The sequence below is a fragment of the Hippoglossus stenolepis genome, chromosome 3 (assembly GCF_022539355.2).
Source record: "Hippoglossus stenolepis isolate QCI-W04-F060 chromosome 3, HSTE1.2, whole genome shotgun sequence".
Classification (NCBI taxonomy): Eukaryota; Metazoa; Chordata; class Actinopteri; order Pleuronectiformes; family Pleuronectidae; genus Hippoglossus; species Hippoglossus stenolepis.
The window spans coordinates 23,001,024-23,021,723 of record NC_061485.1 but is presented as its reverse complement, the minus strand read 5'-3'; the positions used below and the strand labels follow the sequence as shown (position 1 = coordinate 23,021,723).

The window sequence follows — 20,700 nt, the reverse complement described above, 5'->3', positions numbered from 1 at the left end:
TGCCTCTGTATGTATTTTATTTAAAAAAACTTAACTTAACTTAAATAACTTTTGTCTTGACCCTGAGTTTGAATTATAAATATCATTTCATTTCATATTTTTACAATATGTCCATATATTGCAATAAATAATGAACATATTATTGAAAGCAAAGCAAATTACATAGTTTGTGTCGCTTTCACCCTCTGTTCAGTTTATTCTAAACTAGCTCTGTTGAGTCTGGAGTCAGTGCTGCATGCTTCCCCCTAATGTGAATCCTCCGTCTGATACTGTTCTCATGTTGCTGACTGGATGAGCATCTGACTTCCGCACACTTCTTACAGCAATACACAAGCACGACATCCTGCAGTGCAGTGCTTTCCTAATAATGCAACACAGTCTGTATTAATACACATCACAGTCTTCACACAGAGGGTTTGTAAGTCATCAACACAGGCCTCACGGATGAATTGCTTTAACTTTCGAGGCTTCATTCTTTCCCACGGTTGCAGGAAAACCATGAGTTAACATGTTTGGATCCCAGACAATTACAGGTTTTCTATCAAATGTACAGGATTTCCCAGGTTTTGGAGACCTACACTTTATTAAAAAAAATACTGGGCAATTTTAGCGTTTTTCACTGGACCTCTCCTGCTTAAACTTCAGTGAAAAAGTAGGTGTTCTGGAACTTTGGACTGGCGGTGTTGAAGCTTTCCCACACGCACACGGCCACCAGGGGCCGCTACATGACAGCACATTCCCTTGACTGGCTGTGCTTGCAGTGGGGATCTCTCCCTCTGTGTTGGCTGCTCTACACCCCCAGACGGCTCTCATCTTTATTACCAGTGTAAAGAAAAGAAAAGACGCGGTGCTATTAGTCTAATGGCATTGAATAAAACGGCACATGCATGTTTATGAATGTGGCTTCTCGGACAGAGAGCCGCAGGGTGCGTGCAGACAGGAAAAAGGCAGGTTTGGTGACTTTGTGTGTGACCTTTTCGGAAAGAGAGCTAATCCCGAGCTATAATAGACTCCGGGACCGATATGGAAAACTGCTGCACCGTTATCTCGGTTGTCTTGGAGACCATCAGAGCACCGGGGCCGGTGGAGATGCCACGGTATTAAAAGGGAAGAGTGTGCGTGTGCGCGTGTGTGCTGTAAAATGTTTTCTTCTTTGACACAAGTGTCCATCATAACTACTCATGCTCGATTGTGCACGTTCCAAAAAACAAATTCTGTGCAGCATCATTACTTTTTGCACCAGGTTGAATATATGGGCTGTAAATGCAATTCTGAAGACACAGGAAAAGGTCACTGATGAGAAACGTGAATGGAGGAGGAGGAGAGGAGGGGGTTGCATGGTCGTTAAATTAAACTGCACTGGCCTGACATCAATTATAAAATTTAGCAGGTCTTCTATGTACTAAATTATAGACTGTTAAAGTGCTGTGCCCATGATAACACGGGCCTATATAACGTGAGGCCTGTGCTATAACTGCAGGGCCTGCTCTGACCAAAATCACAGGGAAATCACGGAGCATGTTACAAACTGAACACTATCATGTTTCGATGTGTTTATTAGCAGGGAATCATTATCCCAAGTACAGTTACAGTAGGAAATTGAGCTTATCAGATTCAAACCTCTAGCTTTACTTGTATTCACTCTTCGTGTCCACATATACTGTACATACTGTTTTGGCTCTTAACCCTAATTTAATCTTGGTTTAGCTTTTTAACTATTCTTGTGTCACATATCTTGTATTGATAGGTGTTTAAATCTCCTAATCAGATTTTTTATTTATTTTACTATTCATTTGCGGTATTTGTGATATTGTAAGGTGTCCTAGTGTGTCTACGACTAAAATGTATTCATATTATTATTATCATCACATTATTTGTATTTTATCCTGTTATGATAGAGATGGGTCTAAACTATAAATATATTAAAATCATAAAAATGTTTTGTAAATGAGTCACTTTCTTTTTTTTTTGGTGCTATAATCATCTTCCATAATAAAAGATGTATTTGTAAAAGGTGCTCTAAATGTTAAAGTAGGTGGGGCGGGTGGAGCTAATCAGACAGATAGGCATCATATGACAGTGATGTGTGTTTAATATAGCATGTATTGATATGTTAAGTGCGCGCACACACACTGGTGCATGTGGCCAGTACACGGGGCCCCTGTGCCAAACACAGCCTGTATTGGCCGCACCGCAGCAGCAGCGTATATAAAACGTGTAAATATTTCTCATTCCCTGCGCCTATCTGTCTCTATCAACCTGCGGGATCTCCCCCACCGCACAAATGATGCATTAGATGCATTGAATGTATTTGTTGTGCAAGTTTGAAAAGGCGGCGATAATCTGGGAGTGAGAGATAAGGAACACCAATTTATTCAGAGGCACTTTGGACCCCGCTCCCAGCCTCGGTCGGTGCTGACACCCCCAGCAGTTTGCTGATAACGATTAGGCCATTTATTATCTTCACACAGAACAAAGATTGCGTGGTGCCGATGAAATATTACCCCTGGTAATAATCAGAAGGAGAAGGGCCCTGGCATCTAATGCAGTGTGCATATAATATCGTGGCTGACGAAAAACGTGCACGAGCGCGTGCGTACACACACACACACACAGTCTCGTGCAGAAAATACAGAAAATTGAGCAACAAAACCAGTGCAAGCAGACAGAAATATAATATTAAGCTGTAGCCTACCACTGTGAATTTGATTTATTGAGGGGGATAAGCTGTCAGACTTTTACATAATAATAATAATAACAATAATAATAATAATAATAATAAACTGGTTGTTGTTTTATTTAGCTGTTATCTATTTGATCATCTGCTTTAACTTTAAAGACAGATAACAAAACACATCGTCATATTCCTAATTATATTCTATGGAATGACTCATGTTAAAAGGCCTAAATGTGAAGTCCCTTGAAGGGTATTGCGTTTGCCTATTGAGACTATGATTCAAATATTGAATAGGAACTATCGTCCACAAACTTGTATAAATAGATAAGTATCAAAAGTCAAACTAATAATGCTGCTTTTAAAGAACAGCCTACACTTCTTACACATGCGTGCAGACAATAACAACACAGAGTGCACAGACAAAGAGAGAGATTTTGATCTTTGAAAAGTCTCTACTTGTAGGATTTATGAGTAAAAAAACATTTTTAAGAAAGCATAAAGCGTTTATAAAATGGGTTACTTGTTATCAAAGTTAATCTATATTTCCGCGGATGAGCATTAATGTGCCAGACCTTGATATTTTTTCGCTCTGGTGATTTTAAACACTGAAACAAATACTATTAATTCAGTCAGACTTCACGTTTCTTTTCTTTTCTGTTTTTTATCCTTTTCTTTTCTTTCTCTTGTTTTTTTGTTGGCACTCTGGGGAGCACGAGCCCCGAGTTGCAGAGGTCTCTCGCGCCCCTTGCACCTGCCCGGCTCCTGCGCTGCGCATGCACGAGCCCGCAGGTCGCGTGCAGGAGATTTCAGGGGCTTTGCATGTTTTACAAAGTTGTTGCGGATCGAGGGGGTATAAAGAGAGAGAGAGAGCGAGAGAAGGAGAGAGGGAGAGAAAGAGCTGCAGTATTCTTCTTTAAAGAAAGGGGGGTCTCAGTATAAGTCAATTAGGGCCGAGGATCACACACTTTACCAAATATCAGAAATAAACAAAAGTCAGACATATAGGCAGAAAGAAACTAATAAACATAGAATATATAATATAAAGTAGGGTTTAGGTATATTATTATATTTTATTACTATACAACATCATTATTATTATTATTGTTATTATTATCGACTGAAGTATCACTATTATATATTTCTCAATAACAACCAGCAGTAGCTTATACTTAAGTATGACGGCTAGACAATTGTTTCTGTTCTCCCTCTCTCTCCCTATCCTCTCTCTCTCTTCCCCATTTTTCTCCTCTCATCACAACCGGTCGAGGCAGGTGGCCGTCCACATGAGTCTGCCAAGCTCTCCTGTTGCCAAGTGTTTGCCCGTTGTGGGAACTTTGGTTTGGGTTTCTCTATAGTTCTGTAATGTCTAAAGCCTTATATTTGAAGTGTCTTGAGATAATGTATGTTGTGATTTGGAGCTACACAAATAAAATTGAATTGAATTACCTGTGTGCGAGTGGCGCAATGATCCAGCTCTTATTAGAAGCGGATGGACAGACTATTGTTTGATGATTGAGGAACCAATGGATCGTTATTAAAATGAGCATTTATTACTTTCTTTATCATTTCCCTTTGTGCAGAAGTCACAAATTCTCCTTATATCTTATCACACCCTCTGAGTATTCAAAAAATAAAATACAATTATAACCAAAGATAAAATACGTCAGATGGGTTTACTGGTGAAACTACATCCGGATGACCTTAAAAATAAAATCTAATGGAAACATAATGCTGGAAGTCTCTGTGCAGACTCAGTGTTAATCTAGACTGTATTAATCAGCTCTTGGGAGCAGGTATTGGTGCCAGACTGAGTCTATTTCACCGGGACCCGGAAGACAGGCTGCTGGCTGACGTGCCATTACGTTGCTGTGTGGCTGCAGCCTCTCATACGGCCACACAACTTCTTTTTTCTCTCATATTCACAGAGCTGAGGATCCAGCAGGGAGAGCAGGAGACACACACACACACACACACACACACACACACACACACACCTCTGGTGCTGATGACACACACAGCAGCGACTAAACACACGGGCCCTCCGGCTCCTTCACGTCGTCTCCACACTTCTCATCTTTAAAACGCAAGCAGCTCGTCTGGACTCCGATCAGATTCTTTTTTTTGTTTGTTTGGTTATTTTGGAGAGAAGCGCCGATCGAAGCTGAAGCTGGATGGAGTCACCGTGTCGGGCTTGACTCTGAGAGCGCAGCCGCTCCTCTCAGGTCAGTCAATCGTTATATTTTCACACGGTGCGTTATTTCTAAATACGCTGTAGGAAATACTCTGATGCTTGAAAATAAAAATAGTCCTGCCGGCTAATGCTCAAATATATAAGGAGTCACATTCACATTGCATTATATTCACATTACTGTAGCAACAAAAAGAAACAAAATGTTATTTTCCTGCAACATTGCATGAGCTATACTTTCCATTATTGTTACTTTTACTTTTTACGCTTCGTTAATAACAGCCTATTTACCTTCATATTCAGCTTTATAGTTCTGAATAGCGAGTTATGTGGGGAGCATGCGATCTACTGTAAATATGCCTTTTGTTATGTTCACTCACACACTTACTTTTAATGTAGTTAGGATCTATATTATTTTATAACTGATAAAACAGTAAAAATGAGCCACAAATGAATAATGAACGCAGACACGGATAGAAACATTGCGCCCCCACCAGATTTATAGCGTCATTGTTTCTAGAAAATAATGTCCTTCTTTAAAGCCTGAATCCGACCAATAATAATGTTTGTTATGGGGCGCTTTATGTTGCCGTGGGCAAGGTGCTGCATTCCGAGAGTAAACCCCTCGATCACGAAATGGATTAGTGTATCATCAGCGTGATATTAGTGACGACAATTGTCACGGCTTTAAAAATGCGTAATGACTGGAGCGATCCTCTTTCATCTGCAAAGAGAGCAATCACCAGGCTACAATGGTGGAGTATATAGAGACAGAGACAGGGGCAGGCTGGGGTCTCCACAGGCATGCGGCTGAGCTGGAGCCATTACACAGCACCTTTTCTTGTTTAATATATAAACTGGCCTCTTTCTTTCTTATACCTGCATGTGCTGTTGTCTGCTGGAGGCTTTCATAGACTGATCCAAATAACAGTAAAGTACTGTGAGGTCTGGGAGGATGTTGTGTAGCTTGAAGCTCTGAGTGCATAAAGAACTCATCTGTGTTTTATGAATTGACTGGATGAACACATTTTAACACAGATGTTGATGCAACTCTAATGTTTTATCAAAGTTTTTCTTTGTAGAACCAATCCTCATACTATGGAGAACTTCTATTAATTTTCAGTATTTATATAACCCTAATAGAGCTTTATGCTATGAACACAAGCATCATCCTATGCTCCATAATCTCTTTTGCAGACCATGTGTTACGTCCTGTCCTATTCTGAAATGTTATTATTCTGAGCTCAAACTCTTTAAATGGGAGTGAGTGCTGCGGCCGTAAAGCAGCGTCCAGGCCCCTCTCTCTCTCTCAGCAGTCATATGGTCATTGAGTCTGGGTGCTTGTGTCTATAAAGCCCCCCAGTGCCTGAGCTCGATCTAATTAGCCGTGAGTAAAGGGGACAATAATGCTTCAGCTGGTTTGTGTCATTCTCCCTCTCTCTGGCTCTGCTTATCTTCACGAGCCCCACTGTGGCTCTTCATCCCCCCCCAGCCCCATGCCCCCCACTCCCAAACACACACACACACACACACATAACACAGACACAGTCAAGCACACACTCACATTCGCACAGTCACACACCTCCACTCTGGATAATGATGGATGACCGTGCCCAATGGGAACAAACAGGTAGATAAAGCCTATCCCATTTAATAACAGCATGGATCGGAATGATAATCTTGTTGTTCATTAGCCACTGTGGCTGCACAGCGATACAGTGGTTGCACACACACTTCCCAACCGGTGCAGGAGGTGTTGGGAGAGGGATAGTGTTCTCCAGTCTATATGTAGCATCCCATGGCTGAAACAATACGGCTGTGTCCTTGAGAAAAGACAGAGGCAACGCATCAACATCAGCCCCCTCCCCAACCCCTCTTTACTAACCCTCTCCCATCTTTTGTTCCAGCGGAGATACAAATGGGATTAATGAAGGTATAAATTACAGAGGGCTAAATCCTGCTGAGTAATCCATTTGGCAAACATGCAAACAACAATAGGCATGCAGCAGCGGAGTCTGAGCCTGACCCACTCTCTAAGGCCAAACGGTTAACACAGTCAGGACACAGCACAGGCACACAGGCTGACCACTGCTGCAGGCTATACAGTGACATGCTGTAGTGCATAGAAAAAATAGAAAAGTCCTTTTACCACCAGCCTCAAGAACAAGAGCACCAATGCTCATCTATTCAGGCCTGAACAGAGGGAGTCGTTGTTGCTTCAGGTTCAACCTTGTGTGACAGCAATTATTCTGCAGCATAAAATCACTTATTTTTATTGGACATACAAAGTCTGTATTATTGATGTCTGTGTATCATAATGAAATATTTATGCAAAGAACAATAAATACCATATTAATACCGTATAAAGGTGAAGCTCCACCTGCCAGCTGCAGTGCTTTTTACACTGGAATGTGAGTTATTCAGGTAGCTGGACCTCTGCTGCCCCACATGCACTAATTTGTTGATTTTAGGGGTTGACAAGCTCAAAGGGCTGAGCTCATCAACTCACTACCCCTGGCAACATGCCAGCGATTTAATGACTTATGACTGACACACACACGCACACACACGCACGCACGCACACACACACTGCAGGTATTACAGAAGATCAGAGCAAGAGTTGTCGCACTACAATGCACGGTGGTGGAGTTATAAGGGGTCTTTTACCTGGGGGAGTTATTTGTCCAGGTATCAGAGGGTTCACGTGACGACCCTCGCAAAATGCGCACCCACCGTGACTCTCTGACGTCAGAGCTCGGCGTCGGTATGGCGGCCAGTCTCGGCTCCTAGCACCCTCCAATTATTCCCTGTCAATCACAAACACACACGCACACACGCGCGCGCGCACACACACACACACACACACACACACACACGGAGGCAAAAATGTGATTTTATCCTTACATGCAGCAAATATCAGTAATAGTAAATAATGATAAGAATAATGTTATCATAATATCATGTAAAAACAGTGAATAAGTGCATTAAGCGTGTGTTAAGGGTTGTGATCTGTTTGGGTTTGTATTGTGAGCTCTCAATGGGGGGTGTCATGAGACACTTTGATGATCACCAACCGGTTTTTTCAGGCCTTGCGCTCATCGCTGGTGCCACCAAGAGAGAATGTGGCGCCATTAGTATGCAAACTGTGTTTGGTTGCTCTGTCTGCGAGACAAAACCTCTGTTTTCACAAGAAGAATGCCCCACTACTAATTAAAGACAATTAGGCTCTCCGCAACAAAGGGACCAAATTCGGGGTCATAAATCGACTCCTCCTCTGTTGGTTTTAGAGGTGCTGAAAACCCTGTTTATTTACATAACAGCATGCGAAAAACGACACTTACAATTATTGATGGTAATGCGAGGCTCCATCAGCAACTTGACTTGTTAGAGGGGGAGTGAGATGAAAATGAAGTCATTAACATCCACTGAAATAAGTTCATATTCTTGTTGCCTTTTTACAGAGGGGCTCGTACAAGTGGAGGCAAGACACCACATAATTAACCTACATTTCTCATTCATAACAGTGAGACATGTATTGTGCAAAATGACTTTGCCTCCATGTTAAGTGTCTGCCTCCATGCTTAGAACTGGTGCTATAAAAACAGATCGTCAGGGGCCGATTGCTGATCTTCATGAGAGAGAAAGACCCCCAGAGAAATGACGCTGCTGATTGATAAGTCTTTCAGTATTTCGGTGCAGGGAAATGGAAATTTAAAGGAGAGCAGGGATGCAGCGGGCCAATTGTGGCAGAGTCTGGCCGTGATTGGCTCCGAGGGAGGCCCCGCCCCCGCATGGCTTGATATGGGAATTTACTGGCGCCAGCCGCATCAGTCTGCGCCACATCTCATTAATGAGCCCGAGCAGAGCACGGATCAGGAGGTTTACACATCCGAGCTGTGTCCGCCGTCAGCTGATCGAGACTGCAACAGGTATCCAGAGGACATGTCTCTTTTCTCCTTTACGCACGGACGCAATGCCTCCTCTCAGTCAGCTGTCCACTAGAAGGACACTGAAGTGTGCGAAGTTAATTTCTAGAGTCAACAGCTATGATTAGACAGCGATGCTCAGTCCCTGCGTGGAAGAAGAGGTGGAGTGTCCATCGTTTGAATGAATTAACATTTTGTTTTCGTCTCATTGCAGGTATCCACTCCTGAGGAGAAAGAAGGAGACCGGGTGATTAAAGGATTTTTTATTTCTGCAGTAAATAAACACAGCCGAGACCCCCACAGCTCGGGAACTATATTGTCAGGAGGATCTAACTTCCATTTTGGAGGCGAGAGTGTGTAGAGTAGCCCGGCGCACAGACAGAAGCGCGTTCAGAGGAGAAGGAGACAACCAGCTCAGCCATGGAGGTCGCAGCGGCCGATCAGTCTCGGTGGATGGCGCACCACCACGCAGTGCTGAACAGCCAGCACCCGGACTCTCACCACCACAGTCTGAGCCACAACTACATGGAGCCCATGGCGCCTTTGCTGCCCCAGGACGAGGTGGACATGTTTCTGAACCACTTGGACTCTCAGGGGAACCCTTACTACACCAACTCCCGGGCAAGGGTCACCTACAGCCAAGCGCACGGTAAGATGCGCACTGACTTCTCAGCTAAGAAAACGTGGTTTAAAACGAACACAGCCTGTTTTGTTGAGACATTATTCAGTTTGTTTTTTTATATAATTCACGTCCAAACAGAGCTTGCTTTGTATGTGTGAGTCCGCTTGTGTAATGGGTGTATTTAGAAGCTTACACTATATAAGCTTAACAATTCAGTGATTTGCTTAAAAAATGTTCCTCTTGACATCTCTGGGCCAATCCTGCAACATAAAAGGGATTTATAGCAAATGACAGCGAGGGGAAAGGGAAGTATGTCATTTAACCCCTCTGTGCTGGGGCAGGGGCTCTGGAGGGAGAGAGACAGGGAGAGAGAGAGACACTTCCCGGATATAAAATTAAAACCGCAAATTTACTAGTCCGAGAGCTGCAGCCGATGAAAAGATACTGTCCGGACAAGGAGCTGCGTTTACTGTGTTTTTCTGCAGCCAATAGGCCTTTATCGCCACTATCTTAAATAGATTAAATGACTGTGGCTTTTGGTAGATAACGGAAAATATTTTGGGGTAATTGTGAGGAAAATATTTTATTTAAAATTAACTACCAGTGATTGTTGAAACTAAATGTCGGACTTGAGTCATTTTGAGTATTTGCCAGGTAAGATCTTTCTGTTCTGCTTGGCAAAGTACTGGAAAAGAGGCTTCAAAAATCCAACGTGTATTAAATAGATTATTTTGAATTTCAGCTCGTCTCGCTGGGAACCAGGTCTGCCGACCACACCTCATCCACAGCCCCGGGATTCCCTGGCTGGACCCCGGCAAAGCTGCCCTGTCCGCTGCGCACCACCACAACGCATGGGCGGTCAGTCACTTCAGCAAACCCGGCCTGCACCCCACCGGCTCCGGCTACCCCTGCAGCAGCAACACCGGCACGGCTCCCGTGTCGTCGCTCACCCCGGGGTCCCACTCCAGCCCGCACCTCTACAGTTTCCCCCCGACCCCTCCGAAAGACGTGTCGCCGGACCCCGGCCCCACCTCCCCGACCTCCACTTCGACCAGGATGGACGAGAAGGATTCGATCAAGTCCTACCAGATGCCGCTGACGGACAGCATGAAAATGGAGAGCTGTAGTCCTCTGCGCAGCGGCCTGGCCTCGATGAACGGCCAGGCCACGCATCACCCCATCCCGACCTACCCGGCCTACTCTCTGCCGAATCCACACGAGTACAGCGGCAGCCTCTTCCACCCCGGCAGCCTGCTCGGCGGGTCCAGCTTCACGCCCAAGTGCAAAAGCAAAGCCAGATCGAGCTCAGGTGAGTCTCACGTGTGTTAGGGTCTGTGCATGATGAAAGATTGGAGTGATAAAGCCTTACTAAATTATTCTGCTTTATTCAAATGAGCCTTGATGGATAAATGAATGTCGAAGTTAAATTACCCGCTTTTGTGACGCACTCCGATATAAATGTGTGGGTATTGTCATGTAGAATGGTGCCACGGTATTTATTTTAAATTCTAAAATGTATTCCTAATTGTTAGCTAGTTTCTTTCACTATTATAGTATCTAATAGTTTGTTACTTATAAAACCAGCGGTGGTTTCCACGTGGGACCCGTCTAACCTGTGGAAACCTGCCCGGACTCGTCTTATCTGACGAGCGGGTTCACTTTAGAGAGAAACCAACCATAGGTGAAACTCATCAGACTAATCGGGGTCAACTTTTTACTAAATGTCCAGTTAAGGGCAGTGTGCGCGTGATGGAGCGGTTTTAAGAGTAGGATCGTTGACTTGAGAGAAAAGAAAATGGGATCCCAATTAAAGTAACTGGGATTTCATAAATATGTTGGTTTGAAGAAAAAAATAAATCAAATTAATAGTGAGGGATTAAACTTTTTAAAGTCGTCCACAAGAACTTTACATTTACTTATTCGATGACAGTGACTTATTCTGACAGCCAGATGTTTTTGTATGTGGCGTTTACGGCACTTTAAAAAAACAATACTTTAAAAAGTAGCCAGTCACGACGCCCTGGCTCCTGCCATATCCTGTATACCTCCAAGTGAACAAATCACGACCTCCACCCCGCCCACCCGCTCTCCCCAGTCCTAACAAAGCACAGGCGACAGAGCCCTGCTGTTTGTGTTTTTAAGCATGGCCTTGGCCCAGCAGCACTGACACAAAGTGGAGGCAACCAGAGTCCACACAGGATCTGCTGCTATGTGTATAGATGGGAGCGTATATTTAATAACACTGTCACTACAGGTCTGCAGACTGCAGTGCATTGGGTAATCCTGATTAAACATGCACTGCACAGTCGGTCTTCCTCCTACCTAAAATCCTCAAAGCCAGTGGGATTGTTTATAATGAAACGGGGCCTATTTTCTGACTGTCTGGACAAGCACCTGATTCAATATGCTGCATGTGTTGGGAGGAATATTTAGACTTTATGTCTGACATTAATGTGCAGACATTTGAAAAACAACTCAGTCTGGTAATGGCTCTGTAATTTCCCTACATTGTTCCAGCTGTTGTACAACAGTCATCTTAAGATGTTAATGTTGCTCCAAATGTAGTTGTGTATTTATCAATATTTGTCATCCATATTCCCAGTGCTTTTTAATACACCTGCTTTTTAATACTTGCTTGCAGATAATGTGAGTGTGAGCTGTGGCAGTAGAGAAATGTTATACTTTGACATTTAAAAGAAGTTGGCCCGACTATGCCTGAATCAGTAACACAAACATATCAGCCACGGCATTAAAAAGGCTCTTATCTATCAAAGTCTCTGTCCAGTGCCAGTAATGGTGATTGACTGTTGTACAAAATGCCACAATGACATTTCAGCTGTCAGCACGTACACCTTCAGCTTCCTGCTGAGCGAGCCTCCGACCAGAGCACCCCTCCTCCTCTTTCTCTCTACTCTAACTTAGCTCATGAAGCTTTCATCTTCCCATTTTGTTTCTTATTTCAACACTATTGCACAAGACATAATACTCCAGTCATTGCTGATGAATATTTAAAGTGTTAATGATCCCACATTAATGTGGCTGTTGCTGTTACGAAATACGTACGAGGAAGAGAGGGGAGGTACAAAAAAAGAAGAAAAAGCGGAGAGATGCATTTCAAAAGGAACCTAGCTTTTTTCGCTCAGGTCAGATTCCATTGTGGAGCGAGGGTGGGACTTTGGGTGTCGCTCGCATTATGACAGGAATAATGAGGGGATGCTCTAGGGAGAGAGGGATACTTGAATTAAAATAACTGGTTGGTTTAGCAAGAGGCTGTTTGAAGTCGAACCTGTATGGGAGAGGAGTGCATGTGGAAAGAACTAAAAAAGCGGGTTTCTATGTAAAGGCATGCACGGGTATCTACAGTTGAATAAAAATGCTAACTTTCCCAATGATAATATAGAATTTCAATGTTATTATCTGCAGACAATTGGCCTGCAAGCTTCTCACCACAGGCTGCAACACTGCCCGCCACATTTAATACCACCACCACCACACACTTATGTTTCCTCTCATGGGTGCCCACTGATCTGATAAATAATGTAGTTCTAATTTGATGGTGTGCCTCATTCTTCTTGTCGGACACCTCTGGACATGTTCTGGGTGTCTCTGGCCTCCTCGCTCTGGATCGGTTTACATAGAGGTGTCTGTGTCCATGGCAGCCATGTGCACACTTGGTACACCGGCGAGCTCACCTTTACGTTGTCACCATCACGAGACAGATTTTGACTTCATATTACAGGGCCATCTAGTGTCATACAAGTCGCGTGATGGGGACAGGACAGCTGCTGTATGGTGCCTCTGGCAGAAGGTGAACTTTTTAATTATATAAATTTCTTCCTCTCTCCTCTTGAACTCTATGCAGAGGGACGGGAATGTGTAAACTGCGGGGCCACCTCGACCCCTCTTTGGCGACGGGACGGTACCGGCCACTACCTGTGCAACGCCTGCGGACTGTACCACAAGATGAACGGCCAGAACCGACCACTCATCAAGCCCAAACGCAGACTGGTGAGTTCTCACTCTGTTGCTCTACAATGAGAGCAGGCACCCAAATATGAGCACAAAGCAGATGCCGGCAGCACAATTCCAGGAAAGTTATATTTTCCCTATGATCTTCCTGGAATTGTTTGTCCCTCTCACCCCCTGACGATCCGCCTTCATGGCCTGTTACAATACTGCTACTATTGCCATTGTTCCTGCTATCATTATTGCTGGTACTTCTGATACTGTTACTGATACCAATGCCCATGCTGCTTTAGTTAACACCACGCTCGAGTAGATGAAAAGCACCATGGACACACAACACTGTCGTTGTTGATGTACCCCCGCACACACACTATAGGACTCAACCATATACTGAAGCTGGATATATCTCTATTTATTTATGTATTCAAATTCTATCTATCTATCAATCTATCTACACGACAACATGCAAATTTAAATATATATATTTTATCTTTTATAGCCTGTTTAAATTGTTATTTTTAGGGGTTTATATATAGTTTACAGTAAACTCTTGTTTAATGTTGTTTCTTGTTCAGAAACAACATTTTTAGAAATAGCCACAATTATCATTAGAGTTATATGAATTAAAACGAATTCCTGTTATAGTAGAAATAAAAATAAGTATATTACTTTTAACTTGGTAATATTAGTGACTGGGAAAAAAAAAAATAGCCACCTACTAAATACCACGAGGGTACTACTACTAATATCCTTTATTTATAGGGTAATCATAACATTAGTAATGATAATAATACAAATGGTGTGTAGAAATGTTTCTAAAAATAAATAATAGAATTTTAGTAGTGGGTTAACCTTTTAATTTGAATAAAAATGGGTCTGGCCTTTTTAATTTACCCAAGCTAATTCTAATTGCATAGTTTGTATCCTCGGTCTAATGGACTTCATTTATACTCGCTGGTTATTTGACTCACGAATTATTTGGCTGCCATTAGTCGATCGGTAAAGATATTTAAAATTTGGACAAAAATGCTTGAGCTTTTTGACATCAGGCGGGTTCGTGCTGTTCCCCGGGCACCTCCGCGTCGCTCCTCCTGCAGCTCCTGAAAAGTCGCGTTAGATTTTCCACCGCATGGCTCGGCCCTTGTGCGGCTGCAGCAGCTTTTTGCATTTGCAGCTTCAAGTGTTTTTCGGGGTTGTGTTCAAAGGGGCATCCAGTTGTTTCCTATCCGGATATCTGCCCGGCCCAGATAAGGAAGTCAGGCTCCCGGCTGTTTCCGCCCTCAACCAGCGCGCTGCATTCTGTGCGCGGCCAGACTGACATATAGTGTAAAGAGATTATCACAACACTGGAGGAGCCGCTTATGTGTGAAGAGACGGAGCGTGAGGGGCGGCCACTGGAAAATACATGGATTTATGTCCCCCTCTTGTTTGCCATTCTCTGCGGCCGCTCTTTTATTTTACATCATAAATATATTTATTTCTGATGTCGGGTCAGCCTGTGTTAAAAAATGACCGGGGTCGTGGCTGCTCTCCGGCTCCACCTGAAATTAATTAAAAGGCAAAAAGCTGGATGCTGCCTGTGAAGCACAGAGCCGCGGGGTTCTCGCATGTAAGGCTAATGTTTCTTATTATGTGTGAAGAATTGATCCGCAATGGACGCAGGGAGCACATTGCCAGACAGGACACCGGGTCTTACACGACTTGTCGGCCAGTTTTCCCTGGATCAGGATAAATAGAGGGGCTTTACAGCAAGGCCCCTATTATGACCCGTTAAAACCGGCGCACTTATTTTTAATTCATTAAATATGATAATTGCCGACGGGCGTGGACGGAATAAGACGTTTTCGAGAAAAACGGCTCCACAGCTTATTGCGCAAATGAGACAATTCGATCATGGTTGTCGCGGTCTGCGTAATTGATTTAGTCTAATATGAGGAGTTAAGTCATTTCTCCTTTTGATGCCTCTCCGCACATGGCTCCGCGTTACAGCTCAAACCTCACGACCGTCCACGTGCCGCCGGTTCATTATAAGAAACAAAGCTGTCTCGGTCTTATTGGTCTGTCTGTGCTGTCTGTGGCTCTTTCTGCGTGTTGTATACATGTGTGTGCAGCAGTGTGAATGGATCTTTATTCATGAGGTGTTTTCCCTCTTGCTTCCTACAGTCCGCTGCGAGACGTGCAGGCACCTGCTGCGCAAACTGCCAGACCACCACCACCACCCTGTGGAGGCGCAACGGGAACGGAGACCCGGTGTGTAACGCCTGCGGCCTTTACTTTAAACTGCACAATGTAAGTAGACTGCATGGAACAGGGGGGAAACAAAAACTGGAGGGTCTTTTTCTAGGGGAGGGGTATTAGGGTTTAGCTGGTCGTTAACTGGTCAAGTGGGCGGACAGTTTGTATCGATTTAGGAGTGTGGAGGCAAAGCCTGCTCACCCTGTGGAGCAGAACCCACCGGTCCTCTCTCCTTTTTATTAATCCATCGTTGTCTCAATGGGGGGCGTTACTCCCAGGAGAGGCTGCGGGGTGGGACTGTCATTCAGTGTAACGGCGTCGGTTACACTGATGAGGATTTGTCTGAAACTGCTCTTTTGAGGCCCAAAGCCTGCTCCGCATCCCCATGTATTCATATCACCCAGGACGGTTCTGTTTGCTTTTAAATGAGACAAAAGCCAAAAAGAAGACCCGCCCCCTGACTAGCCTTATAATGCAGCTATATATGCAAAACAGCTGCTCGTTATTTACAACCTTCATTTCACACTGGCATAACTCTTAATGAAAGAAAGCCATGTAAATGCTAATTGGCAAAGCGATATGTGACATATTCTCGGTGACATTTTAAATGATGGGCTGGTAAACAAGCTGGAACTAACAGTAAAACAAACCCTAGCCTCTATAGTGCTCGTGCCATCAGTGCAGCTTTTGTTTGGTCTGTCATGAGCTAATGTGTTGCTCTCCACAGGTTAACAGACCCCTGACCATGAAGAAGGAAGGCATCCAGACACGCAACCGCAAGATGTCCAGCAAGTCCAAGAGGAACAAGCGAACAGGGGACGGCTTTGACGAGCTGTCCAAGTGCATGCACGACAAGGCCTCTCCCTTCGGCGGGGCACCCGGCCTCACCAGCCACATGACCCACATGGGTCACCTGCCCCCCTTCAGCCACTCGGGACACATGCTGCCTACTCCCACGCCCATTCATCCTTCATTCGGTCACCCCCACCACTCCAATCGCTCGCCAGTCTGGGCCGAGCCTCACTGAGGGCCCCCCCCCCCAGACCCAAAACTCCTCCGCCTGTAGGAGCCGCCACGCCGCCATTAACACTAAATGGCCTTCACATCACGCCAAAAGCTGAGCAGACTTGTTTGCGTTATGTACAGTGGTTGGGAGGGGAGGGACTTTCAGTTGGACTTTGTAACTGAAGGTCATGTTATGCCTGACTTCACTGATGGGACGCCACAGAAAGCGGGACTTGTGCGGACTCTGTGAAGAGCAAACGTGACGAACGTTCCCTGGTCCCTGGGTAATTTGTGGCTTACAGGAATGGAGTGAACGAAGATGCTTTTCATTCTTTTTGCTTATTTTTACTGAGTCACTTTGGTACCCACCTCTCCATGACCCTGTAACAGGAGACTCAAGAGGTCTTTAAAGAACCGCTGTTCCCACCTCACGACCATCTCGTTATATGCTGAGATACGTGCACCCTGTCCACCCCCATGCTGTTGTCCACAACTGCCATGGACAGACAGACGGACAGAGAGACAGACTTCAGTGCTGGAGGTCTAAAGACTGGCTCACAGCTACAGCACCCGTATGCCTCTGTTACCATCCAGTCAGGCCCAGACTACAATACCCATAGACCAGTTCTCTCCTCACATGCTGGATTGTACACCACCACAACGCTCACCTGTTTTTAATAATGGACTTTTAAGGAAAAAAGACACCGTAAATAAAGTGTTTATAAATGCTTAATTGCTATTATTGTTGTCATATTTGATGTTATAATTATTGCTACGATAATTTATTTTCACTCTTAAAGCTTTCGTCAAAGACACATGGAAACTGTTATGATTTTAATTTCATGGTTATTACGTAAAGAAAAACACTGACCTATCTTAGATAAAAAGGCCCTGAGCTGTATGTTTTTATCATTTTTCCATCTCACAAAAGTAAAGTAAATAAAGTTTAATACTGAAGTTCAATCTGTCACTGTCTCCTCAGTTTAGTCTGTCTCCATCACTCTCACATACACATACACATACACAAACAACACAGCATCAACGTAAACTCTCCTTTTTAATGAAGAGTGCTTGATTATCTAAATCATAAGTGATATCAGATGTATCAAGGAAAACTCTGTGATCCCTTGAGCGTGGTAATGCTTTGGTCAGGCTCCTCCTCTATGTGCGATTGTTAAGAGAAGGCCTCTTTGTGAAGCTGAGGCCCCAGGCTGGACCACTGTACCCAGACAGCAGGCTCCGGAGTCACACACAGTCATACATATGCACATTACCACATGCTCACGCACAGACATGGAAAAAAAACAAACACAAACCCTAATTCACACCCTTGTGTAACCAAATAACCCACGCAAGGTCTCTTATTTAGCTCCAGCGGCAAGTTTTTTTTGTTTTTTTGTTTATTCTGAATTCGTATGTGACAAATACTGAGTCATGAGTTCAGCGGGAGCCGCTCTCGGAGTAGCCCTCTATGTTGGCCGTGGTGATTGGAGTGAGAGGAAGGACAGCGGGTCTTTAGTGGGAGAGAGAAGAGGAAGGAAAGGCAATCAGGCGACCTGAGCAAACACGTGGGGGTCTGCTCAGACCCTTTGCACACAGATGTGCACGCAGCTGAGGCTGCCAGGAAGCAGGCGTCGACTCTGCTTCTCCCCGTCTCGTCTCATCTCGTCCTCTTTTTCTTTTTCTTTCTCTTTCTGGTTGTTTTGTTTGTTTTTCCCTCTCCCCCTCTCTGCTCTCCCATTTATTCTGTTTGTCTTTTACTCTCCTCCACTCTGTGTTGCTGTGTTGCTCTTTCTGCCTCTCCCGCCCATTTGGACGATTACAGTAAAGTAAAACGACTCGAGAAAACTTTGAACAGAGCCAGCCGCTAATGAGTCTGCTCCATTAGGGCCAATTTGAGGTCATCATCGTGGAGTTCAGCATGCCCTCACACACCCACAGCACAAACCATCCGATTAAACAGTCCGAGCTAAAAGTGGACCACTACCCCTCCCTGAACCCTCTACCCTGCTCACATCTGCTGGGCTGCTGTGGAGCTTGATCTGCTGGGGTTTCCCCAGAGGCTCGATCAGTTCAAATTGGAAATAGTATTTATCCAGGGATTTATGAAATTGCTGTTTTTTTTAATAGTGTGGCTGAAGCACTCCGATGTCAGCTTTTGCTACATCTTAGCACCCACAACACTGTACACATACAGTTACAAGACTGAACGACTGCATCTGTGGGTCTTTTTTCAGAGTGGGGGTGGGATCCACTTGCTGAGCATCAGTGGAAATGTAATGCCTGGCTGCCAATAAGCAGTCTAGCCATCTGTGTGCAGCGTAGTGCTGTGGGTGCTGGGTCGTGTACAGACCACGGCTCCAGCGGGTTGTGTGCTGCTGCAGCCAGTGAGCCTGCTCGGCCGGGCTTGGCTGCGGTCCCGCAGCCTGAGAGGGGGCGACAGAGAGAGCCAGCACTCTTCAATGAGGCCCTCCAGAGGGAAGGAGCAGCTCTCCCAAAAATAATACAGCAGTCGGCCAGGCTAGTGACTCCCAGAGCTGCCCTCTCGTGAACACACCTATCCATACACACACAAAACACATACATACAAAAATGGTGTGTGACAAAGCTGCAGAGGCAGTGGTTGTGTTTTGAGGAAGTCGGGCCACGTTTCAGCTCCGAGGTCTGAGAAGATACAGGTGAGAGACATGGCATGCACACTTGCCCCTAAAATGAATGTTTAACTAAGAGTTTTGGTTGATATCATGTACCACCACTACTCCATTTTCTGCAACATTAAATTTACGCAGGAATCACCAAGCCTGACTACACCAACGGCTATGTTGAACAAGACATCCCCCTCCTAACTTGTGAATTATGTGACACGAAAAGAGCCGTAAAATGGGAAGTCCCTTATCTTCTCTATCAGAGTGGCGTTGCACAGAGGAGAGGAAGACGAGTGATCTCAGATGCGTCAGTGGGGTCGAACGTGGTGGTGGCCACCTAAGATCAGAGCATGCAGAGGTTTACGACTTCAACCTGGAACTAGATGTTTCAACTCATCTCCACTCCCTATACTCCTTTTCTTTCTCCCCTCCGCTCTTCCGTTTGTCCTCCCCCGCCGTCTCCACCACCGTTCATTCCCCCCTCAGAGCTCCTTGCAAATGTCCATTTCTTTCCTTACTCCCACTCTTTTCTTGCCTCCCACTCCCCTAGTGTATTTGTTTTTCCATCAAATTGAATTAGTGGAATCAAAAGGTATCCCGACCATCCCCTCACAAAGTTGAGTTAGGGAGAGAGACACGTAGAAGATGAAAGGAAGTGGAGTGCGGTTCAGATGCAGGTCTCGTAGTGTGTGTGTGTTGCAGGAGGAGGGGGTGTTGACCTTTGCCTGGGCCTAGCTAAAAAAGCATCCCTCCTTCCTCAGACCCCTAGAAGGATATTAAGGCTGCAAGACGGGACAGTATTTAGATAATACAAACACGGGACATATTCCAGCCTTTATTTGCCATAAAGTCACCTATAAGTAGCTTGTTTGTTGACGCTTGAGTAAAAAGAGAACTTACACTTTGCTATGATGAAGCATTAACTGAGCTCTTAACTCTGAGATGCAATTACTACGAAGTCATAGCGGTTGTGCTACAAAGAGACCCACATGTGAACTTCCTCTTTTCACGGATCAAGAAGAATTCATAGAAATGCCCCTCTGACAGAGGCTGACAGGAAAAGGTGGGTACGTTCAGTATAACACCTGGGGAGCACTATTCATGGCAACCTCCACAGATACACCATTTGACACTTGAACAACTCTGTTACACTTTGAAAATCAATCAACCAGTTATGTGATCTGCACAGCTTTCACAGGAATAACTGTCACACAGAGCTGGCAGCAGATAATCACTGATGACCACTGTTGACAGGAAACAACAGCATCCTGGCCTGCAAAACCTCAAATCTCACAGAGGATCTCTGCAAATGTCAAAAATTAGTCAGAAAAAGTCAAATGTGTAATGATCTCTCATAATTTGTTTGTGTCCCATTGTCTCCCCACCCCCCCACCCCCTCCAAAACTTTGAAATGACTCTTGCTATTTACAGCCTCA

General features: G+C 44.6%; 1 protein-coding gene across 3 annotated transcripts; it reads left to right on the top strand.

The window, feature by feature from the left end:
• Window positions 1-4,635: 4,635 nt before the first annotated feature.
• gata2a (GATA binding protein 2a) lies at window positions 4,636-17,582 on the top strand. Of its 3 annotated transcripts, none has more exons than XM_047339467.1 (6): window positions 4,636-4,899; window positions 9,006-9,440; window positions 10,156-10,722; window positions 13,276-13,421; window positions 15,543-15,668; window positions 16,342-17,582. In XM_047339467.1, the coding sequence occupies exons 2-6, from the start codon at window positions 9,212-9,214 to the stop codon at window positions 16,639-16,641; spliced, it is 1,368 nt and encodes a 455-aa protein (XP_047195423.1). In that variant the 5' UTR covers window positions 4,636-4,899; window positions 9,006-9,211; the 3' UTR covers window positions 16,642-17,582. The 3 variants fall into 3 exon arrangements, with proteins under 3 accessions (XP_047195423.1, XP_035009194.1, XP_035009193.1); XM_035153303.2 differs by having other exon boundaries at window positions 13,264-13,421; XM_035153302.2 differs by lacking the exon at window positions 4,636-4,899 and adding an exon at window positions 8,702-8,794 and having other exon boundaries at window positions 13,264-13,421.
• Window positions 17,583-20,700: the final 3,118 nt, after the last annotated feature.

Coding starts and splice junctions, on each gene's coding strand:
- gata2a (XM_035153303.2), top strand. CDS start 9,212: ATGGAGGTCGCAGCGGCCGATCAGTCTCGGTGGATGGCGCACCACCAC. Junction 9,441..10,155: donor CACCTACAGCCAAGCGCACG/GTAAGATGCGCA, acceptor TTTGAATTTCAG/CTCGTCTCGCTGGGAACCAG. Junction 13,422..15,542: donor TCAAGCCCAAACGCAGACTG/GTGAGTTCTCAC, acceptor TGCTTCCTACAG/TCCGCTGCGAGACGTGCAGG.